Source organism: Erinaceus europaeus, chromosome 15, assembly GCF_950295315.1.
Source record: "Erinaceus europaeus chromosome 15, mEriEur2.1, whole genome shotgun sequence".
NCBI classification, from domain to species: domain Eukaryota; kingdom Metazoa; phylum Chordata; class Mammalia; order Eulipotyphla; family Erinaceidae; genus Erinaceus; species Erinaceus europaeus.
In genome coordinates, this window is record NC_080176.1 from 3,530,498 (window position 1) to 3,552,493 (window position 21,996).

Genomic DNA, 21,996 nt, shown 5'->3' on the forward strand with positions numbered 1-21,996 from the left:
TCCCCGCCGGGCTAGAGGTCATGACCCTACCCACACATGACCTTGGCTCCGCCCCACCGGAAGCCCTGACCTCGCTCCGCCCCGGGACCCGCTCCCACGTGACCCTGAACCCGCCCCCGAGACCTTGGCCCCTCTTCACCGGAAGCCCGGATCTCACCCCGCCCCGGCCCCGCCCCCAGATCCAGGCCCCGCCTCCCGAGAGCCGGTCGCTTCCGCCCGCTCGCCATGGCGCCGGAAGAGAGCGGCTCTCCGGCCAGCCTGCTGCGGACTTTCCAGCGCGGCTTCCTGGCTGCGCGCGCGCTGCGCTCCTTCCCGTGGCAGGTGGGCCAGGCCGGGGGCGCCGACCCGCTCCCCTCGCGGCATCCTCGCCTCGCACCCCGGCGCGGGATGCCTCCCACGTGGGACCGAGCGCGGTGGCGGGGCGCCGAGTGTCCCCGGGCCTGGGGACCGGCAGGGTTGCCCGGGAAGCCTGCCCTCCGCCCCACGGGCCTCGGACCCGGGCCCGGGAACATGGACAGCTTTGGGACGCTTATTTCCTGAGAGAGGAGCCACAGCACCACTAGTGTACGCGGGGCGGGGACTTGAACTGGCAGCCTCGGCCTCTGAGCTACCCCCCCACCGCCCCCAGTAGGTAACAGTTGCACATGCACCGCCTCGAGGTCCCTACGTGGGTGTCTCCTGGTGCAAAATTTAAACCTTCACGGCATCCACAGGCCCCGACATCGACTCAATCGCTCCTAGGAAATGAGCTCTTCATAGGAGGCCATCCGTGCACAGTGCCTTGCATGGGCTGACCCTGGCGCCCCTGAGGCGGGTGCTGTCATCCGCGTTCTCGGTTGACCCCGAAGGTGGGCTGAGTAGGGGAGCTGGGAGACAGCCGGGCGCCTCCGATGACTTTGCATCCTGCCCAGCCTGGTGCAGCCGCGCTGTGTGGCCTTGGGGTAAGGATACCTTGTAGATCAGAATTAGGTGAGTGAGCACACGGCCACCCAGAAGTTAGGTTTAGGTTTTGTTTTTTATGTTTAGAATTGTTTTATTTTTATATTACATGTCGACAGCGATTTGAACCCACACCATTCCCACCACCAGAGTTCTGAGTCTTCACTCTCCCCACTGCAACCCACCACAGTTCCCCTAAAGTTGTAGACATGGGCCAACCATCTTCTCTACAACAATCTGTCCACATTTATACATAGCTGCCCCTTCTTTTTCTGATTCACTCTGCTCTTCCCCTCTAAGCCACTCATAACATTGTAGCTACCTCCGTAGGTCCCTCTCCTTTTCCTTCTCTGGGTGCTGATGGAGCTGGAATACAGAGTCCTCTTATCTTCATCCTATCACTTCTCCCCCGCTGGGGGGTATGGATCAAGGTTGTTTTATGGAGAGCAGAAGGTGGGAGTTCTGGCTTCTGTAGCTGCTTCTCCACTGAGCCTGGGTGCTGACAGGTCGATCCAGACCCCCAGCCTGTTTCTGTCTTTCCCTAGTGGACCAGAGCTCTGGAGATGCGAGGGTCCAGGACACACTGGTGAGGTCGTCTGCCCAGAGAAGTCGGGGTGGAGTCATGGTAGCATCTGCAGCCTGAACACCCCCCCATCCCAGAGTCTTAACTTTAGTGCAGTACAGCAGCTCTAGTCCAAGTTCTGCTTTGTGTTTTCCCTTCTTATTTTTCAACTCTGTACATAGCTCTGTTATTTTTACTCAGGTGTCAGGCTGTGGCTCTGCCCCTGGCTCCTAGCTGACTGGATCAGCCACACACTGGTCTGGGGCCAGGGGTAATTAAGCAGCCAGGGCTAGTGGAAGCCTAGTCAGCCCTCTTGACATTCTCTCTCAGACCCATCCACAGGTAACCTTCTTAAGATCACAAGTAACAATCTCAAGGTCAGGCTGCCAGCTGCTTGTGGCTTCCAATTCCAGTTGTCCCTGAGGTGCCCAGGGAGCAATCACTGAGTGCTCTGCTATCATGTCCTATTGCTTGTTTAATGTTCCTGTGAAAACACCTTTGAGCTTTCCCTCACTCTCTTTCCAATCAGAGCCTTGAAGAGAAACTAAGGGACTCATCAGGTTCCGAGCTGCTGCTGGATATCTTACACAAGGTAAGAATTGCAGACTCCCTGGGTCGTGTCCCCTACCCCCCCCCCCCCCAATTTGCCTAGAAGCCCAGTGGGAGTAAGTGGGTATTTGCTTTTTTTTTTCTTTTTAAGAAAGAGACCACAGCTCTCTTGAGAAACCATAACCTTCTTAAGGGCCATGAACTCTTCTGAAAACCCAAAGCTGTGGACTGTCCCACCCAGAACAGAAGCACTACAGAAGAATACATCCCATGTACAGATTTTGTAGCCCACAACCACCAAGCCTGTTTAAGAAGCCCAGGTTAAGCAGTTCTGTGAGCAAGTTAAGAATTCCTAGAGCAGGGGCCGGGCAGTAACGCAGCAGGTTAAGTACATGTGGCACAAAGCACAAGGACCGGCATAAGGATCATGGTTCAAGTCCCCGGCTCCCTGCTTACAGGGAGGTCACTTTAGAAGCAGTGAAGTAGGTCTGCAGGTGTCTGTCTTTCTCTCCCTCTGTCTTCCCCTTCTCTCTTGATTTCTCTCTGTCCTATCCAACAATAATAGCAGTAACGAGGGCAAAAAAAAAAAAAATGGGAAAAATGGCCTCCAGGAGCAGTGGATTTGTAGCCTAGGCATTGAGCCCCCGCAATAACCCTGGAAGCAAAAGAAAAAAAAATTCCTGGAGCAAGGCTGGTGAGGTAGCTCACCTAGTAAGGCACCTGCCCTGGCATGCACACAGCTCTCTGTTGAGCCCCAGCATATACATGGGCGTACTACAGCACTGGGAGAAGCTTCCGTGGCGTGGGTTCTGTCTGTCTGTTTATCATCGTGGAATAGTCAGCCCAGAAATCAAAAATGGTACATGCCAAGCAACCCTGGAGCACCAAAAATGTTTTTAAATCCCAGGAAGGGCTGGAGGTTAGTGCAGCCTGTTAAAGCACCAGCTTGCACACTTTGGGCCCCAGAGGCCAGAGGTTCAAGCCACAGTACCACCTTATGCCAGAGCCAGCCTTTGCTCTGGTATCTCTCACTCTTTCATAGTAATTTTAAAGATCTTTAAAAAGAAGTGGGCAGGAGAGATAGCATAATGGTGATGCAAAGATACTTTCATGCCTGAGGCTCCAAAGCTTCCCATTCTGCCATGAGCCAGAGCTGAGCAGTGCTCTGGTAGAAAATAGTAATAATAAAATATAAATAAATAGTAAGAAAAGAAAGGAATACTACTCTGACACCCTGGATGTCAGGGGGAGTGGCTGGGGAGGCTTCAGAAGCAGCACACCGCTTGCAAGCACTAGCTGTCAAGTTCGATCCCAGGCACTGCATCTGCCAGAGTGATGCCCTGGCTCCTTTGTCATGAGAGAAGTGAATCCATCTTTTAAAGGAGCCAGACTCAAGTATGTATCATCCAGGTCAGATCCTGTGTCCGCGTCTCTGCAGACAGACAGAGGGTCACAGGTTTGTCTTGTGTTCAGCTGAAGCCCTCAGGAGACTTGCGGGGGTCTCTCCTGCCTCCCCTTGCCACTGGCCTTGTTACAGACCGTGAAGCATCCTCTGTGTGTGAAGCACCCGCCGTCGGTGAAGTATGTCCGGGCCTTTCTCTCAGAGCTCATCAGGAAGGTCAGTCACGGGCATGGTCACTGGGACTCCAGAGATGCTACTGCCCCCACCCCCAGCCCTGCTGTGACTGCTGGGACCTGGCTGCTCCCCAGATCCTCAGGCAGCAGGGACTCCCCAAACAGCCCTCCCAGCTGGGCCCCAGTGAGCTTGCTGCGCCTTCTCCTGCTGGACTGTAAGCAAGCCCAAGCTGGCTGGCTCTCACTTAGTTCAAACTTCGATAAGGTCTCTCACAGAGCCCATGAGGGAGGCCACCCTCAGAACCACCACTTCCCGAAGGATCATGCCACCAGCTGCCCTCCACACAGAGCACCACCACCCTCAGGCTTCGTGGCCCTTCAAAACACCTTTGTTTTCTCCATCCACAAGCAGGATGGAGCTCTGTCAACGCCCCATGAGGCTCACACAGTCAGCTTTCTGCTGCCCTGGGCCCCTCCCCTCCCTGCTCTGCACCTCTCACTGAGGAACACCCCCCACCCCCAAGCTCCCCACCAAGAGGCTCCCCACCAAGAGGCTCCCCACCAGGTGGCCTACATGAGCAGTCCGTCCCCATCTGCCCCCCCCCCCCAAAAACATGAAGACCCCAGTCGTTTTCATAGGCCAAACCTCATTGGGTCCAGAGGGTGAAGGCTGTCTTGCTGAGCCTGTCGCCCTGCCCTCTGTCCAGCTCGAGGCTGTGCACGCAGAGCCCGTGGACGAGCTGTACGAGGCCTTGGCGGAGGTCCTGATGGCCCCGGAGGCCACCCGATGCCACCGGAGCTACCTACTGGTAAGACATGCACCCCTGGTCCCTGGCACGGACAAAGCCAGCCCAGCACAGTCTGCCCCTGGGCTTGTATGGCCACCATGGGACAAAGCCCTTCCATCCCAGTAGCCCTGTGCATTCAGACCAGACCAGCCAGCCTCCCAAGCCTCAGCTTCTTCCTCAGTACTCTGGGCCTATCCCCAGGTCTCAGTACCTCCTGGGGAGGGAGGGCTGAGGGTTCCATCAGGAGCACATGCACCTCCCAGCAGGGACTGGGCACTGAGTCCCCACAAGATGCTTTGTGGGTGCTTGTTACGGGACTCTACGCTGCCCTGCCACCACGCTCATCCTGCTGCACAGAGAGCAGGGCCTCCTCTGGCCTCCCGGCTTGCTACCCCCAGTCTATTCTGCACATCAAAGGGAACTTGGAGCTTTGTGTTTTCTTATTATAAAATAAAGCATAGATTCAGGATGCGACACACAAAAGAAATGTACTGCATCCTGAATCATTGCCAGGTTTGGGGCCAAAGGACTAAAAAACGTGAGGGCCAGTCCACAAGTCCCACGTCGGAAGCCTGCCCACCCAGTCCTCTTTGCCACGCTGAGTGGTATTTGCTTGCTCTAAGAGGCATGTTCTCTCCGTCTCATTCCAGCCTTCCGGGGACTCCATTACGCTGTCTGAGAGCACGGCCATCGTGTCCCATGGCACGACAGGACTGGTCACCTGGAATGCAGGGCTGTACCTGGCAGAGTGGGCCATAGAGAACATGGCAGTCTTCACGAGCAGGTGACTTCAGCAGGGTGCAGGCAGGCCACCCCCAGAGTGGGGGGGAGGGAGGGGTATGTGCCCCAGGCAATCATAGACACAGCCCCTTCTCCCCCGTCTCAGGACTGTCTTAGAGCTGGGTAGTGGGGCTGGCCTTACAGGCCTCGCCATCTGCAAGACGTGCCACCCCAGAGCCTACGTCTTCAGTGACTGCCACAGCCGGGTGCTTGAGCAGCTCCAAGAGAACATCCTTCTCAATGGCTTCTCCTTGGAGCCGGGTGTCACCCCTCCTGCACAACATTGTCCAGGACACGGTGCCTGTAATGCGGAGAGCCTCACAGTGACCGTGACCCAGCTGGACTGGGATGAGGTGACGGGCCCCCAGCTCGCTGCCTTCCAGCCCGACGTCATCATTGCCGCAGGTACTGCGCAGAGCAGGGCAGGGCCAGTGGACACCTGGGGGGTGGGGGGCTTCCAGAATGGACACTGTGGGGTTCTAGGATGATACAGAATGGTTCCCTGATACATGCAAGGACCCTGCACCCAATCTGCAAAGAGGAAGCTTCACAAGTGGTGAAGCAGGTCTGCAGGTGTCTTTCTCTCTTCCTCTGTCTCCTCCCCTTTCAATTTTTCTGTCCTATCTAATAAAAATAGAAGGGGGGAAGGTAAGGATAATAGTGGCCACTGGGAGTGCTGGATTTGAAGTTCGCCCTCACCACAAGGCCGCCTCCCCAGTGTCCCCCCCTACCCCCATAAGACGACATGACTCTGGTTCCTGTGCATCACAGACCCCTCAGTCAGTTCAGGCTTCCATCTGGCACATCCGTGTGGTCATGGCAGGGCTCCCTTGCAGCTCTCTCTCCTAGACCCACAGCCTGGAGTCTCTCAGCTCACTCCACAAGGGTGGGCCCCCTTCTGGTGTGAGACACAGGCTCCTTGAGGGACGGGGTGTTTGGCGTGGACCCCAACATCTCCTCATCCCGCACCACATTCACCCACTCACCCCCGGAATGACGACTGGGCCTCAGACCCAGACACCAGGTGCACGGAGCCTGAGCAGCACAGCCCCTCATGCTCGGGTCCTGCCAGGGCATTTGTCCTGTGGGGTAGCCAGCAGCGTGCAAGTACCCAGAGGCAGGCACTGCTTCCTCCAGCTGCTGCTTGACAGGCCGGCAGATGATATTTATAGGGGGCAACCGTGCATCCTGGAGATTTCCATCTGTTGCATGCCTTTCAACAGTTGTTCCCCCCTTACTCTAAAGCTCCCCTCTTTCACCCTACTCACTTTCTTTCCCAGTAGCACAAATCTAACAGACTGGTCAACCGTGAGGGTGGCAGAGCTGGGAGCTGAGAGCACCACACCCTAGGCCCCACTGATCACCTGTGCTTTCCACCGTAGATGTGCTGTACAGCCCCGAGATCATCCTCTCCCTGGTGGGGGCCCTGCAGAGGCTGTCCACTTGCCACAAGGACCAGCGGACTCCCGACATCTATGTGGCCTTCACCATTCGCAACCCAGAAACATGCCAGCTGTTCATCACAGAGCTAGGTGAGGCAGACTGGGCAGGCGGGTGGGTGTCTGCAGGGCTGCTGTGCAGGCAGATGCCAGGGAGGCAGAAATCAGTATGGTAGACGGGGGCCTGAGACAGAACGGCAAGTCCCAGGTGATTGGATGAGCCTGGCAGGTCACCCCAGGGGTGGGGGTAGGGGGTAGGGAACAGAGGGTAGCTCCCCTAATGATCCGGGGGCTAAAGATCCTCGCCCTACAGTGTAGGCACACAGTAAGTTCCAAGAACTTTCAGACCCCCATTCCTTATCTGCACAGGGTGTCGGGACAGTCCTGGTCCCCTGGTGGCCCAGCAACACCCACCGGGGAGAAGATGGCCTGGCGTGCACTGAGGGGTGTGCACTGAGGGGTGTGCACGGCCCTGCACTGCCAGTCCCCAGACCCAAAGCAGCTCCTATGGCTCCCCGGAGGGGTATGCTCAGCCTCCCTGAGAAACTCTGGGGTGTAAGGCAACCGCCTTGGCACCCATGGGCTGGAGGCAGGCAGCTTCGCCCAGTGAGACACAGGCCCCGGTGCCATCTTGCATGTGCTGTGCAGCCTTAGAAAAGCAGTCCTCCTGCAGGTCCTCAGTGTGTCCCAAGGGAAGAAAGCAAATTGCTAAACAGCTTGTCATATAAGCCCATTTTTATTTATAAAAAATAATTATCTTCATGATGTCATGTGGGGAGCCTGGAAGGAAATGCACCTCGAGCTAACAGCCGGCCAACAGTCACACCTGTGCTGGCCCCTCTGGTTCTTTATGATAGAAGTTGCATTTGTACAAGGCCGTGCTGAGATGCTGTGCTTAGAAGACAGTAGGTCCTGCCTCTGAAGAGGCATCAGGCCAACTGTGGTTCAAACCTTAATCCCTCCAGTCTGTGCCGGATGGAAGGCAGGCACGGAGAGCCACCAGGAGCCAGACAAGCTGTGACCTCCCGGAGCAGACAGCCCAGGGACAGAGGCAATTAAAGTAAATTCCATTTCTGAGCTGATGAAACAGCTCACCAATAGGGTAGTGCGCTGCTCTGCCAATTGCGGGACTCAGGTTCAATCCTGGCACCCACCACACTGAAGGAAGCTTCAATGCTGTGGTCTTCCACTATTTCCACATGTAACAAACACAAAGACTTTCTCCACTTCCAGAGGCCCAGGAGGTGGTACTGTGAGAAGGGCGCTAAATTTGGAAGCTTGAGGACCTGAACTTAACCCCCAGCATCCCACATGCCAGAGGGATGCTCTTCTCCCCCAACCTTCTATCTTGTATTAATAAATATTAAAATAAAAATAAAAAATTAAATCACTACTTCCAGGGATCAGGCAGTGACACACCCAATAGAGCTTATGTGTTACTATGCAGAAGGACCCAGTTTCAAGTCCCCAGCCCCCCACCTACAGGGGTGAAGCAGTGCTGCAGGTGTCCTTTCTCTCTGTCTTCCCCTTCCCTCTCAACTTGTCTCTTTATAAAAAAAGGAGGAAGGGGGAAAAAAAAGCCATTGGGGCAGTGACTTCATTGTACAGGCCCTAAGCCCCAGCAGTGACCCTGGTGGCAGTGAAAATTATTTTTTTTTAAATAAAGATTCCACTTCCAGTCCTGCCCCTGGAGACTGGTCCAAATATCTGAGTGGAAGCAGGAGCCTAGTGACCAAGCAAACCAGTCCGACAGGGTACTGTGCCATCCCCAGCCCCACGTGCTGACCCTCCCTCCCCCCCCACCCCGCTCTGTTCCAGGCCAGGCTGGGATCCAATGGGAAGCGATGCCTCGTCATGACCAGAAGGTCTTTCCCTATGAAGAACACTCAGAAACAACAATCCTGAAGCTGACGTTGGAGGCCTTCCGTGCTTCAGACTAACCTGAAAACCGAGTCACTGTCCTAAAAGGAGCTTCCCAAGGGAAAGGAAATAAAACCTTCACTGGACAGGGCCAGGTGGTGATGCACCTGGTTGAGTTCACAAATGACTGTGCATCAGGACCCAGGTTCAAGTCCCTAATACTGCGTTCAAACCCCTGGTCCCCACCAGCAGGGGAAAAGCTTCATGAGGTGAAGTAGTGCTGCAGGTCTCTTGGTGTCTCTCTCCCTCCCTCCATCTCCCCCTTTCCCTCTCAATTTGTATGCAATGAAAAAAAATTTTAAAAAACCCTTCACTGAACTTGAATATTTGGAGAATGTTAAATTCTGCACCAGGAAACAGAATTATTCCAGTATACACAACCTGTTCAAGTTTGTGGGCACCACCTTCTATCAGCAGTTTTGGTTTCGTTTTAAGATTTATTTACTTTTGGGCTAGGGGACAGCTGAATGGTTATGCAAGTGACTGAAGCTCTGAGCTCCCTCCCAGGTTCAATCCCCAGCACCACAAGTCAGAGCTGAGCAGTGCTCTGGTTTAAAAAGAAATCTTTTTTTTTTTTAATTTATTCCCTTTTGTTGCCCTTGTTGTTTTATTATAGTTGTTGTTGATCTCGTTGTTGTTGGATAGGACAGAGAGAAATGGAAAGAGGAGGGGAAGACAAAGAAGGGGAGAGAAAGATAGACACCTGTAGTCCTGTTTCACCGCTTGTGAAGCGATTCCCCTGCAGGTGGGGAGCCGGGGGCACGAACCGGGATCCTTACACTGGTCCTTGTGCTTAGCGCCACCTGCGCTTAACCCGCTGTGCTACCGCCCGACTCCCAAGAAATCATTTTTTAACAAGAGGAAAACCAACCAGAGCATCACTCTAGCATGTGCAGTGCCAGGGATCAGATTCAGGAATTTGTGCTTGGAAGTCCCTGCACTCTTCTACTGAGCTCTCTCAGGCCAAGGAAGCTTTGACCAGTCAGAAGTAAGACACTGGCTCAGCTAGCACTTCACATGTGCAAGTGAGAAACAGACCTCTCGAGTAGCTCCCTTCAGCCCTGCTCTTGCATCAGGGTTCACGGAGAAGAACATGAGGACAGATGACGGGACAGATGCTGGAGAGGCCGAGGGACGGCAGCAGGGAGGCACCACGTTAAATAGAAAATTAATGGGGTGGGAGAAAGCTCCTGGGGCAGCAGAAGAGAAGTGATTCAGAGCCTCGGTTTCCTGGTCCTCAAAACAATGGCCAAGCCACCACAAGCCCCAGCCTTGAAGCTGCCTCATTCCACAGGTGGCCACTGCCGACCAGTGGGTGGCTCTGCTGCACCCTATCTGGCGGGGAAAACAGCAGCTGCAAGAGGCAGGCTTCCGGGTGGGGATGAAGGGCTTGCAGCCGCCTGAGAGTCTGGGCTCCAGCCGCAGCCTCAGGTATCCACCAACAGCGGAAGCACTGTGTGCCTCCAGCTCTCCTCCCAGCAGAGCGGCTCAGAACCCTGCAGATTCTTCCGGAAAAGCGAGAGTTTGCCAGCAGGATCTGGAAACTTGAAGAAAAGCATCTAGGAAGAAATAAGCGCAGGGACTTAGTCATCTGCACTTCCCACCCCATAGGGAAGCTGCTGCTCCTCCTGCCTGGAGGGCCGAGCCCCCACTCCCCCACAGTCACCTCAAGATGCTCCTCCCTGGCCAAGATGCTACTGAAACCGGCCTCCCCGGTGCCAGCCGGGCCTCCACGCAGCTCTGCAGATGTTCTCAAGAAAGACCCTGACCCTCCTGCATCCTGGGCACGAGTCTGCAGCCCAGCCTCCTCTGCTCGGGACAGTGCAGCCACCACCAGCCACACCAGAACCAGGCACCTCCCACCACCCGACACCACAATCCACCCACTGCTGGGGCCCAGGCAATGCCAGTGTTGTTTCCAGCCTGGTGTCTGCAAGCTGCAGCCTACACCCTCAGTCTCAGGGAAGCAGGTTTAACTGGAGCACAGCCCCAACCCCCCACTTGCTGCCTGTCCCTGGTTGCTTTGCGGGAGAACCAAGTGCCAGCAGACTGACAAAACCTCTAACCCTTCTTACTCCCCGAGACAGAGGGCCGGCCTGCAGATCACCGACCTTGGAACGAACTCAACTCTTGAGAATGTGATGTACTACCTTCTGGAATGAGAGAGATGGCCCTTAAAGGACCCCCCCACCACCCTTTTCAACAGGCTGGTGAAGAGGAAGCTCTCCCCTCGCTCTGCCCCGGATGCCATCGTTAACGGCACCTGATCATCTGGTTCTGGCATCTTGTAAACCTAGAGGCACCCAGTTCACTAAGGCTCTTCCCACCACTCCCCCCCAGGACCCCCAGAGTCCTGTGGGCTGCGGGAGGACCAAGGTCTGGGGCCCTGGGAACTTGGGGGGTTGGGGGCAGAAGCAGCTACCTGCAGCTGTGCGGCCAACTCCTCTGCATCCCTGAAGACCAGGCCATTCTCCTCATGCTTCACCAGCTCGTGTAAGCTGCAGCGAGAACAGAGGGAGCCTGAGCGCTGCCAGAAGCCTCCAGAATCCCTGGTGCCCATCCCACCCTCCCTCAGGCTCAGCTGGGGTCAGCAGTGCTGGGGAGTTTGACATCTGAATGAAAAATCCAAACAGACCGGGGAGGTGAGGGCAGCCAGAGGCTCCAGGCCTTTGCTGTGTGCCTTCTGCACTCTGTTCTCCCCACAGCAGAGGACGGAGGCTGGAGCCCTCCGCTGAGTGGCTGTGCAGGGAAGGGGGAGGGCAGTCCCTACTGTGCAGCGTAAGTCCCACCAGGATCTGACTCCCCCATTTCCTTCCCAGTGAAAGGCTGCCCTCCAGACACTGGCTGTTGCCAGGCAGAATGAAGACAGAATCCAGGTCTGAGTCAAAGAACTCCAGTGAAACGGATAGAATGAAATAGAGCCCATCCCGGCGGCCACGCTGCCCCGCAGCACCAGTCCCCAGAGTGCAGACACAGGACCTGGCGTGGGTTCTGAGCAGGAGCTGCTCCCTTCGGGGAGCTGCCCACCCCCCACCCCCGCTGTGCTGCACTGATGGGGAAGTCTCCAGGCCAGCCCTGACTGGGGACAGACACACGGCCACTGGTCAGGAAGCCCAACCCAGAGAAGAGTCTGCTCCTACCACCGGAAGCTGGCAGCACACACAGGCAGGCAGCAGCCGAACATGTCCACCACCTTCATGGGCAGGTCCAGGCCGCTAGAGGACGTGTGCAGGCTCACACCCAGATCTGCTGACCCTGCAGGCAAAAGGGTCACCAGAGTTGGCTGTGCAACCACAAATCCACAGATGGGTTGTGGGTCCGTGTCCCCGTCGGGAGGGAGAAGTGATGGTCCACCCCCCCTCCCCGGCCTCCACCCACCTGCTGCTGGGTGATGCTGGCCCAGCAGCTGGGCACAAGGCGGAGACACAGCAACACTCCAGGCCATAAGCCTGCTACACAAAGACCATCTACCTAACATGGGCTTTTTGTTAACACTGAGCTAGTTCCCTGGCCCCTTACCCACTATGTTTACATATATTTGTGCTTTTTACAGATTACCAGGAGAAAAAGAACAAGCTGAGCGTCACTCTGCAGCATGTGGTGCCAGAGGTGAAACTCAGGACTTCACGCTTTTAAGTCGAAAGCTCTAGCCACTGCACCATCTCCCAGGCTGTTACCCACTATTTTTAAAAGACATGTTCAGGGGTGGAAGGTAGACAGCATAAAGGTTATGCCAACAGACTCTCATGCCTGAGGCTCCAAAGTCACAGGTTCAATCCCCTGCACCACCATAAGCCAGAGCAGAGCAGTGCTCTGGTTAAAAAAAAAAAAAAAAAAAAAAGACATGTTCAGAACAGCTGTGCCTTTTAATGGGTACAGAATTTCTGCCTGACTGGTGAGATAGCATAATGGTTATGCAAAAAGACTTTCATGCCTGAGGCACCAAAGTTCCAAGTTCAATCCCCAGCACCACCATAAGTCAGAGCTGAGCAGTGTTCTGGTAAAAAAAAAAAAAAAAAAGAAAAAAAGAAAAGAAAAAGAAGAAAGAAAGAGAAACCCGAAAAGCACAATTTCTGCCTGCCTTGATAAAAATGCTTTGGAAATAGATGGTGTAGATTGTGGTGATGACTGTGTGTTCTTTTCTTTAATGCTATTTACCCTCACCCTAAACCAGCAGTTTGAATGGGACTTTTTTTTAGGCTTTGTGGAGACATGAGGTTTGCAAATGAGGCCTCATTCCAGGGCACCAAAGCAGAAAGGACTTTTTTTTCCTTTTTTGTTTTTGTTTTTAGTGTTTATTTTTATTTTTTAGAGAGATGCAAAGAGAGACAGAGAAACACCAGAGCACTGCTTAGATTGTGTGATATTCTGAATGAAACTCATGCCACTGAATTAAAGATGGCAATGTGGGAGGCCGAGAGACAGCTCACCCAACAGAACACACAGACGACCATGTGCAAAGACCCAGATCCAAGTCCCAGCCACCACATGGGAGCACCATGCACAGGGGAAGCTTCATGATGGTGGAGGGACACATGGTATCTGTACTCTGTACCTAGAAAACTAACAGGGGCCAGGTGGTGGCGCACCTGGCTGAGCAAACACGTTTACAATGCACAAGGACCCAGGTTCGAGCCCGCAGTCCCCACCTGCAGGGGGAAAGCTTTGCAAGTGGCGAAGAAGGGCTGTAGGCGTCTCTCTCCCTCTCTATCACCCTATTACCTCTCGATTTCTGGCTGTCACTACCAAATAAAAAAAGGTAATTTTTTAAAAGAGAATTTTGAAAACTGGAAACAGTGGAATCACATAGGTGTGAAGTTCCAGCAAAATTCTGGTGGACCAAAAACAAAAAAGGGAAAATGGTCAAATGGTTGCGATGCTCTTTTTTTTTTAATTATTTTAAAATTATTTTTATTGTTTTCTTTTAATATTTATTACCTCTTGCTGCCCTTGCTGTTTTATTGCTGTAGTTATTATTGTTGTCATCATTGTTGGATAGGACAGAGAGAAATGGAGAGAGGAGGGAAAGGCAGAGAGGGGGAGAGAAAGACAGACACCTGCAGACCTGCTTCACCACCTGTGAAGCGACTCCCCTGCAGGTGGGGAACCAGGGGCTCGAACCAGGATCCTTACGCCGGTCCTTGCGCTTTGCACCACCTGCACTTAACCCGCTGCGCCTGACTCCCAGCAATGCCCATTTTTGTTATACAGCTTACAATTTTTTAAACATGATTTATTTATTAATGTGAGGTAGAAGGAGAGAGATGGAGAAAAACAGACATCATTTAGGTCACATTCAGAACCTCATGCTTGAGAGTCTAATGCTTTTTCCACTGTGCCACTTCTAGGACCACTAGTTTTGTTGTTGTTGTTCTGTTTTGTTTTGTTTTGAATCCACAGCAGACCCCTCAAAAAGCCAGCTGTCACTAAGAAAATAAAGGCTGAAATAAAGCCACCTGACATTACGAAATGCCAGCCCTCTCTCATGCCCTGAACAAAGTCCTGACCGTGGGAAACAGTGAGCCCAGCCTCTGGGCAGGGAGGGGAGGTGCAGGGCTGCATGGCAGGCATGGGAGGAACCCTCTTGGAATCCCTCAGCCAACAGCTCCAGCCTCACAACAGGGACAAACCAGCACCCCAGGAAACCAGCCCCTGGAGTTCAGCCAAGAGCTCCTCCAACAGGCCCTTGGAGGTGACGGGAACGGGGTCCATTCAACCTGTGTGTGCACAGCCCTCAAGCTAAGCGTGTGTGTCTGTGTGTGTGTGTGTGTGTGTGTGTGTGTGAGTGTGTGTGAGTGTGTGTGAGTGTGTGAGTGTGTGTGAGTGTGTGAGTGTGTGTGAGTGTGTGTGAGTGTGTGTGTGTGTGTGTGTGTGAGTGTGTGTGAGTGTGTGTGAGTGTGTGTGTGTGTGTGTGTGTGTTACAGAGAATGAACCGAGGCTCTTCTACATGGACACTAACAGCAGGTTGCTGAATCAAACATTTCACTCTATATGCTTAGGGAGAGGGGGGATGAGAAACACCACCGCACTATTCTACCATCCATGGAGGTTCCCCCAGAGCCATCCAAGCAGCTCCCATGTGCTGCAGGGATCAAACCCAGGACCTCACATATAGTAAAGTTTGTGCTTCACCTGGTCGTTCTTTTTTTTTTTTTTTAAATCTTTCTTTTATTTATTACCTTTTGTTGCCCTTGTTGTTTCATTGCTATAGTTATTATTGTTGTTGCTATTGATGTCATTGTTGTTGGATAGGACAGAGAGAAATGGAGAGAGGAGGGAAAGACAGAGACGGGAAGAGAAAGACACCTGTAGACTTGCTTCACCGCCTGTGAAGCGACTCCCCTGCAGGTGGGGAGCCGGGGGCTCGAACCAGGATCCTTACTCGGGTCCTTGTGCTTTGTGCCACGTGCAATTAACCCACTGCGCTAACACCTGACTCCCCTGGTTGTTCATTTTTAAGGGGCCAAGAAAGCAAAGATTTTGTGCCAGAGATAAGCACACTGTGATCTGGCCCTTTCCAGAGGTTTGCTCCCTACTCTCACCTTCCCTCTAGGCTCTCTTGCACTCTTACCTAGAAGGTGAAAGGAGGGTGGCACACCTGGCTAAACGCATATATCACCAGGCACAAGGACCTGGGTTGAAGCCCCCACTCCCTACCTGCAGGAGGAAAGCTTCATGAGCAGTGAAGCAATGCTGCAGGTATGTGTCTCCCCCTCTCAATTTCTCTCTGTTCGATCCAAATGAAATAAAATTAAGACAAAAAGAAAGTACCTAGAAGTCGGGGGTAGTCCTCGGCCTCCAGCCACGGGGTACAGACCTGGACGTGCTGGAGCTGCTTCTGGCTGAGGAGGCGGCTGTAAAACTCCTTCAGAGGCCCTTTGCCTGCAGAGGAAGTCGGGGTCACTGCCGTGGACCCATCTGTCCCTGTCCTGCAGCCCTGGACTGAGAAGCCCCAGGAGGAAAGAGGAAAGGGCCACACCTGCAGCTCCTCAGGCCCCTCCCAGAAGTGACCCCCCGCCCTCCCCAGGACTACATATCCTAACCACGAACCAGACAACCTGCAGCCCCGAGAGCCTCAGGCTGGGAACATGGCCAGGACACACTCTTGACAGGCACCAGGGTGCCAACCTGAGCTGCTCACCCACCACTGCCCTACCCCCACTAGGTCCCTGGGGCACATGGGGAGGGGGCTGCCAGGGGTCAGGAAGAGGAGCGGGTTCAGGGAGGGACAGCAGGGAGCTGCCTCCTCCAGCCACAGCTCCTCTGCTTCTCTTCCGAGGGTGCTCAATCGGAAGCAGTCCATGTTGGACAGTGGGCGTTTGCTATGCTGGTAGGGAGGACCCTGCTCTTATAGTGGAACTTAAACTCAAAGCCCACCATTCAGGGGTCATGGCGACAAGAGACATGCTAACGAGACCACCTTTGTCTGAGCCCCTGCACTTCATTTTCACTGCTCTGCAGTTGTCCTGTCAACTGTGTCGGGTGTTCAGATTCACCAATTTGTGAATGATGTTTCTAATAAAATGCTAGTCTTGGCTCCAAAAATACATTCAGTTGAATTAAAAGATGCCTGCACCGTCTGTTGTGATGGTGCGTCCTACAGAGAGCAGGGCTTGGGTACATGAGGGCCCTCTGCACCCTCTAGAAGCAGGTGGAGAACCCAGGTCAGAGTTTGCATGAGGCTTAAACAGACAAGAAACTCGAGTGTCTTGAGCATGGAGGGCACACCTCAGGGGCCCTTCCTCGTGATACAGAGCCTGGGTACCGCACACAGATAGTACCTGTTATCACGCAGACCAGAGGAGGCAGGCTTTCTCCATTCAGAAGCAGCTGTTCAAACTCTGTGAAAAAAACAAATGTGTGAATGGATGGGTGAGTCAAGTTGGCAGAGCCAACTGTGGGCCCTGAACAGGGACTCAGGAGTCGGCCCCTCTGCCACCTCAGTGTTCAGGTTCCCCCCAACACAGTTGTCTTGGGGACAGGACCACACTACAGGGGATGTCACACATGGCCCCCCGTAAGCCCTGCCCCATCACAGCCACACACCTACTTTCTAAGGCTGCCAGCAAGATGGAGAAGTCTTCATCCTCTACAAAAAGAAAATCAAGTGTCACATGACATTTCCGGGTGCCTCCCTTCCCCACTCTGTACCCTCCCCCATCTCATCAAGAGACACCCCCCTCCCCCAGTCCCAGGCTGGGGGGTGGAGGGGGAAGAGTCCCATCTCTGGAGGGCATCCACACCTGTCCAGCTGGTGCTGCTGACCAGCAGGGCTGGCCGCCCACGGGGACGTGTTACCAGCCCGCTCTGTAGGTCCCGCTGTGTGAAGGCTGACCTCTCCACAGCCGGGTCCGAGGACTCTGAGCTGAGGGAACAGACACAGCATGAGTGACAGACCAGCAGGTCGAGGTGAAGTCACAGCAGAGGCACTGTGGGTACTATCACCTTGCTTTCTTGGCAATGTTCACTTGCTGTTGGGGGTGAATTCAACCTTCCAGGGCCTACTCTTCTTACCGTCCCCCAACCTGAGATGAGGGCCTCTGACACCCTCCAGCCTGCTCCCAGGTGATGCAAGGAGCCAGGCAAAGCTCTTCTCAGCCTCATGAGATCCCTGAGAATAAATGTGGCTACAGGTCCTACAGAGACAGGGACTCACTGCAGGAGGAAGGTCACAGCCTAACAAAGGGATAATGTTCCTGACAGGGCAGAGAATAAATACTGTAGGATTTGGGGCCAGTTTATACTGTGCTATAAAGCTTGACTCTGTTGGGAGAATGAAGGGAGTGTATACATGTGAATGAGAGTGAGTGAAGGAGAGTGTTACATTTCACGAGAAGAACAAGAGGGAGGGCTGGAGGAGGAGACAGGAAAGCAGGGGTCAGGCGAGGACAGCAGTGACCAGAAGAGACGGCAGCTGAAGACAGACCACTTACCAGGCCCTGAATGCAGGGTAGGTGCGGCCCAGCTTCACAAAGAGCTGGTGTTGTACATCTAAGGGCGTCTCTCTGAAGAAAGAGGCTGGCTTGTCGTAGACAGTCACAGCTCTGCAATGAAATCAGAAGTGAGGTCACTGGGTGGTTGAGGGAGCAGGGGCCCAGTCTGTAGCCTGCTAACCCAGAGGTTGCCTGATCCTCAAGATGAGGCCCATGGAGGCAGACTCAGGACAATCAAAAAAAGCAAGGCACAGGGTGTGTGTGTGTGTGTGTGTGTGTGTGTGTGTGTGTGTGTGTGTGTGTGTGTGTGTGTGTGTGACTGGGTGGTGGTGCACCTGGTTGAGTCCACATTCTACATGTTAGAACACACAAGGACCCAGGTCCAAGTCCCCAGCCCCCACATACAAGCAGTGCTGCAGGTGTGTCTCTCCCCTTCTCTGTCTCCCCCTCCCCCTTTTAATGTTTCTCTATCCAAAATAAATAATTTTTTTTTTTTAAAAAAAAGGAAAGACATGGGGGGTGGGGACCCAGGTCTCAAATACGGGGAATAAGAGCTATGAAATCCATGTGGTGTGTAGAGCCCCTGGGGGAGGTAGAGTGCTGTCCTCCCCTCCAAGCTGCTGGTGCCCATGGCCTCCTCCTTCGGTCTCCCCAGGGCACTGACCCAGGCCATGGTGCTTCCAGATGCCTCCCCAAATGTGACGTGGAGGTGCTGCTGCTCCGTCCCCCGGGGACCCTACCTGATACCCCAGTTCTCTGCCAGGTCTTCCTGCATTGCTTTGGTCACACACAGGTTCAGGTAGGACAGACGTCCAAAGAGCTTCTCATACCTGAAACAGCACATCATTGTTCAGCCCAGAGGTAGAGGGGGGCCAACAGTGGTACCTCCACAACCTCTTTAGGACCTTGCACCACCTCTCTGAACTGTTTTGCTTCTTAGACCAAGAAATGCCTTCCTTGGGTCTAGGAGATAGCCTGTTAGGTATAGTACAAAAATGCCTTACCAGAAGTAAGGCCTGGGGTTTCAGCCCTGATATCACATGGGACCAAGACACACAACTCAGAGGAGCTCTGTGGATAGTGGACCAGTGCTGTGACAACTCTGCTTTCTCTCTGCCTCTCTCTCCCTTTCTCTGTAAAATAAAGATTGAAAAAGTAGGGTCCCCACCTGCAGGGGAGAAGCTTCACGAATGGCACAGGTGTCTCTCTGTCTCCCTCTCTATCACCCCCTTCCCTGTTAATTTCTCTCTGTATCTAATACACAAATAAAGATTAAAAAAGAAAGAAAAGAAAAAGTTTGTCTGTGAAGACCACTCAGCAGTGGTGTTGTGCATGAGACCCTGGGTTCATTCCCCAGCACCACATAAAAAAAAATAAAAATAAAAATAAAAAGTCTATCTTGGGTTAGGCCTGTTTCTGTTACTTGGAACATTTTTTCCCTGAGCCCCACAGAACACTCATAAAATACCCTTCTTCCTGCTATGGTGTCTACACCTCCACTCCCAGGCTCTCACCACTTGGCCAGCAGAACCAGGGGGTGGCTGGGCCCATGCACCAGAGCCATAATGGAGTAGCCATAGTTGTGCCAGTCAATGACGAGCTTGCTCCCACAGAGACAGCCCACAAACCAACAGACAGCAATGGCAGGCAGGCCTGGGGGATTCTGGGAAAGAGAAACTTAAATGAAAAGACAGAAACACAAACTGTCATTGACAACAAACTGAGTAAAAATAGCAGCCACCTGTGCAGCCCAAGAAGTCACACAGTGGATAAAGCTTTGGCCTTAAAAGCATAAGTTCCCAAGTTCAATACCCAGCGTCACATGTGCCAAGAGTGATCCTCTAGTTCTCTCTCTTCTTCCCTCTTTCTTGTGTTAATAAACAAATATTGTTATGTGGAAAAGTGAGAAATGTTACACATGTACAAACTACTATATTTTACTGTTGACTGTAAATCATCAATCCCTCCCCCCAATAAAAAGAAAAAATATATGTATTTAAATAGTGGCAACAAACATAACAAAGAGTCAGTTATCTTTACAAAGTTCTTTGATAGCAAATAAGCCAAACACTGAGCCTCTTCCTCACCAAAAAATTTATTAGAATTGACCAGCCTGGAGAGTTCCAGATCACTGATAGTCAAGGAAACACTGAAACATAGAACACAAGATATATCTTTCACCTATTATCAGAATATAAATTCAAAAACACCTACTAACAGAGACCCCGGAGATCATTCAGTGGGTAAAGCAGGCATGACACCCTGAGTTCGAGCTCTGGCACATGGGAGCACCAGAGACAGAGCCAAGAGAAGGTCTATGGATGGAGAAATGGTGGCTTGGTATGTCTCTCCCTCTTAGAAAAACTATGAAAAATCGACATCTCCAGAAGGCATTTGGTGGCATCTTGCATACACAATGCCCTAGGTTCATTCCCCAGCACCACATGGGGAAGGAAGGAAGGAAGGAAGGAAGGAAGGGAGGGAAAGAGAGAGAACCGTAAGTAAATGCACACAAACTGCATCTTCTTTGTGTTTTTAAAAGTCTGTGCACAGGGACAACAAAATGGCTCACTTGGATACTGCACTGTTTTGCTGGTGTGCAAACCAATGAGCCTGTACCCTACTGCACTGAAGGAAGCTTCAGCGTTGTGGCCTCTTTCACTCTCTCTGTCTCTTTGTCTCTATATGAGAAAGTCATCCCAGGTGGTGAAGTCCAAGTGATAACAATAACAATAATAATCGGTACACACCCATGAATCCACAACTTATTTACCAAATTCTGTGTGTGTGTGTGTGTGTGTGTGTGTGTGTGTGTGTTAAGGCTGGAAAGCAAACTGTTAACAGCAGTTGTCACAGAGAGCAGTGGGACAGGGCCAAGTGGTGGCACACCTGGTTGAGTGCATATGTTACAATGCACAAGGACCCAGGTTCAAGCCCCCTGTCCCCACCAGCAGGGGAAAAAGCTTCACAAGTGGTGAAGCAGAGCTGCAGGTGTCTCCCTCCCTATCTCCCCCTTCCCTCTCGATTTCTGGCTGTCTCTATCCAATAAATAAAAACAATAATTATATTTTCTTTTTTAAAAAGAGAGAGTGGTGGGATTGACATATATACCTGGAGAAAGATGTAAGCTGCTGGCTGTCTCCACATCAACTTCCACATCAAGTGCACTGCCTGAAATACAACCTTGACTCCATACTGGAGAATGTGGGGCCCAACTGCAAGTGAGAAAATAGCTGTCACTACCAAAAAGGGCTCTTAGTAATTCACTCGCACACGCACAGGCACATGGGTTCAGCAGATCCTTGGGCTGGCTGCATCCTACCTGCAAATCTCTTAAGTTCTGTCAAACTCACAATCTGAATTTTTTCATTCTGCAGGAGCTCATCATGGGGTTTGGAGTCTGGGGAGGAAAAAAAAAAAAAAAAAAAAGATGTCTTTAATCTCTTTAATGAACTGGGCAGAATGACCAAATTTCCAGTCAAATGAGGGCTAGAAAAATAGTTCAGGGGCCGGGTGGTGGCGCACCTGGTTGGGCACACATGTTACAGTGCTCAACGACCCAGGTTCAAGCCCCCGGGTCGCCACCTGCAGGGCAAGTAGTGAAGCAGGGCTGCAGTTGTCGCTCTCTGTCTCTTTCCCTCTGTGTCCCCCTTCCTCTCGACTTCTGGCTGTCTCTATCCAATAAATAAATAAAGATTAAGAACAATAGTTTAGTTGGATGGACAGTGCACTGCTTTGCCATGTGTGAGGCCCAGGTTCGATTGGGCCCTCACCAACTGAAGGAGGCTTCCATGGGTGGCCCGGGAACCACCAGCTTGTGGGTAGCCCCAGGCTTTCCTCTGCCGCGGGGCACTGGGTCGATGACACTAAGCAATGGGGGTACTAGTTGCGCGCAGTCCGGGGACACGACAGCGCCTGGCCACAGCCGTCCAGGCCGCAATCCAGCTGGTCCAACCACCCTCGGAGGGGCCAGCAAAGAGGCGCCGCCGCCCCGGTCCCCTTGGAGAGGTCAAAGGCCAGGAATCAAAGGTGAGCAAGCGGCCTCCCGCCCGGAGCCCCGGGAACACACCGCAGTAGCCCAGGAGAGTCACGAAGAAGCCATGGCTGGCCAGCGACAGCGCGTGATACTGCATGCGGGGGCTGCGGCCCACGTCGCCCAGAACCACGACCGCCACGTGTGGGGCCGCGCGCCCCCGGGACCTGCGCTTCCAGGCCGCCTCCGCCCCCAGCAGCAGCAGCAGCAGCAGCAGCAGCAGCAATGGCGGCAGCAGCAGGGCCAAGCAGGAGGCGGCCATCTTGCCACAGCGCGGCGGTCACATGACGGCGCTGACGTAGCGCCCGGCGCGTTGTGCGCAACCGCAGACCGAGCCCGAGGAGGGGGCGGAGACAGCCACGTACCCAAGGAGGCTCTCATAGGCCAATGGATAAAACGTTGGACTCTCAAGCCTGACATCTCAAGTTCAATTCCCGGCAACACATCTACCCGAATGATGTCTGGTTCTCTCTCCTTC

At 53.2% G+C, this 21,996-nt stretch overlaps 2 protein-coding genes across 6 annotated transcripts; one reads left to right on the top strand and one right to left on the bottom strand.

Moving 5' to 3' along the window:
- The first annotated feature begins 186 nt into the window (after positions 1-186).
- On the top strand, positions 187-8,932 carry EEF2KMT (eukaryotic elongation factor 2 lysine methyltransferase). Of its 2 annotated transcripts, none has more exons than XM_007522036.3 (8): positions 187-321; positions 2,031-2,093; positions 3,588-3,668; positions 4,333-4,434; positions 5,064-5,197; positions 5,300-5,598; positions 6,576-6,725; positions 8,451-8,932. In XM_007522036.3, exons 1-8 carry the CDS (start codon positions 226-228, stop codon positions 8,570-8,572), a joined length of 1,047 nt encoding a protein of 348 aa, XP_007522098.1. In that variant the 5' UTR covers positions 187-225; the 3' UTR covers positions 8,573-8,932. The 2 variants fall into 2 exon arrangements, with proteins under 2 accessions (XP_007522098.1, XP_060028412.1); XM_060172429.1 differs by having other exon boundaries at positions 210-941.
- ALG1 (ALG1 chitobiosyldiphosphodolichol beta-mannosyltransferase) lies at positions 8,856-21,813 on the bottom strand. Of its 4 annotated transcripts, none has more exons than XM_007522009.3 (13): positions 21,555-21,811; positions 20,808-20,885; positions 20,597-20,700; positions 19,000-19,148; positions 18,226-18,315; positions 17,486-17,596; positions 16,796-16,917; positions 16,603-16,641; positions 16,334-16,393; positions 15,324-15,434; positions 11,693-11,807; positions 10,975-11,050; positions 8,856-10,111 (listed from the first exon to the last, which is right to left on the bottom strand). In XM_007522009.3, exons 1-13 carry the CDS (start codon positions 21,778-21,780, stop codon positions 9,980-9,982), a joined length of 1,413 nt encoding a protein of 470 aa, XP_007522071.1. In that variant the 5' UTR covers positions 21,781-21,811; the 3' UTR covers positions 8,856-9,979. The 4 variants fall into 4 exon arrangements, with proteins under 4 accessions (XP_007522071.1, XP_016043142.1, XP_060028411.1 ...); XM_060172426.1 differs by lacking the exon at positions 8,856-10,111 and adding an exon at positions 10,432-10,705 and having other exon boundaries at positions 21,555-21,813; XM_016187656.2 differs by lacking the exon at positions 15,324-15,434 and having other exon boundaries at positions 21,555-21,812.
- Positions 21,814-21,996: the final 183 nt, after the last annotated feature.

What these genes read in the sequence shown, in the direction of transcription:
- EEF2KMT (XM_007522036.3), top strand. Translation starts at nt 226, where the DNA reads ATGGCGCCGGAAGAGAGCGGCTCTCCGGCCAGCCTGCTGCGGACTTTC. An exon ending in TGCGCTCCTTCCCGTGGCAG is followed by an intron (nt 322 to 2,030) that starts GTGGGCCAGGCC and finishes CTTTCCAATCAG; the next exon opens with AGCCTTGAAGAGAAACTAAG. An exon ending in GCTGTTCATCACAGAGCTAG is followed by an intron (nt 6,726 to 8,450) that starts GTGAGGCAGACT and finishes GCTCTGTTCCAG; the next exon opens with GCCAGGCTGGGATCCAATGG.
- ALG1 (XM_007522009.3), bottom strand. Translation starts at nt 21,780, where the DNA reads ATGGCCGCCTCCTGCTTGGCCCTGCTGCTGCCGCCATTGCTGCTGCTG. An exon ending in GACTCTCCTGGGCTACTGCG is followed by an intron (nt 20,886 to 21,554) that starts GTGTGTTCCCGG and finishes TTTCCTCCCCAG; the next exon opens with ACTCCAAACCCCATGATGAG. An exon ending in CTGGTTCTGCTGGCCAAGTG is followed by an intron (nt 18,316 to 18,999) that starts GTGAGAGCCTGG and finishes GTGCTGTTTCAG; the next exon opens with GTATGAGAAGCTCTTTGGAC.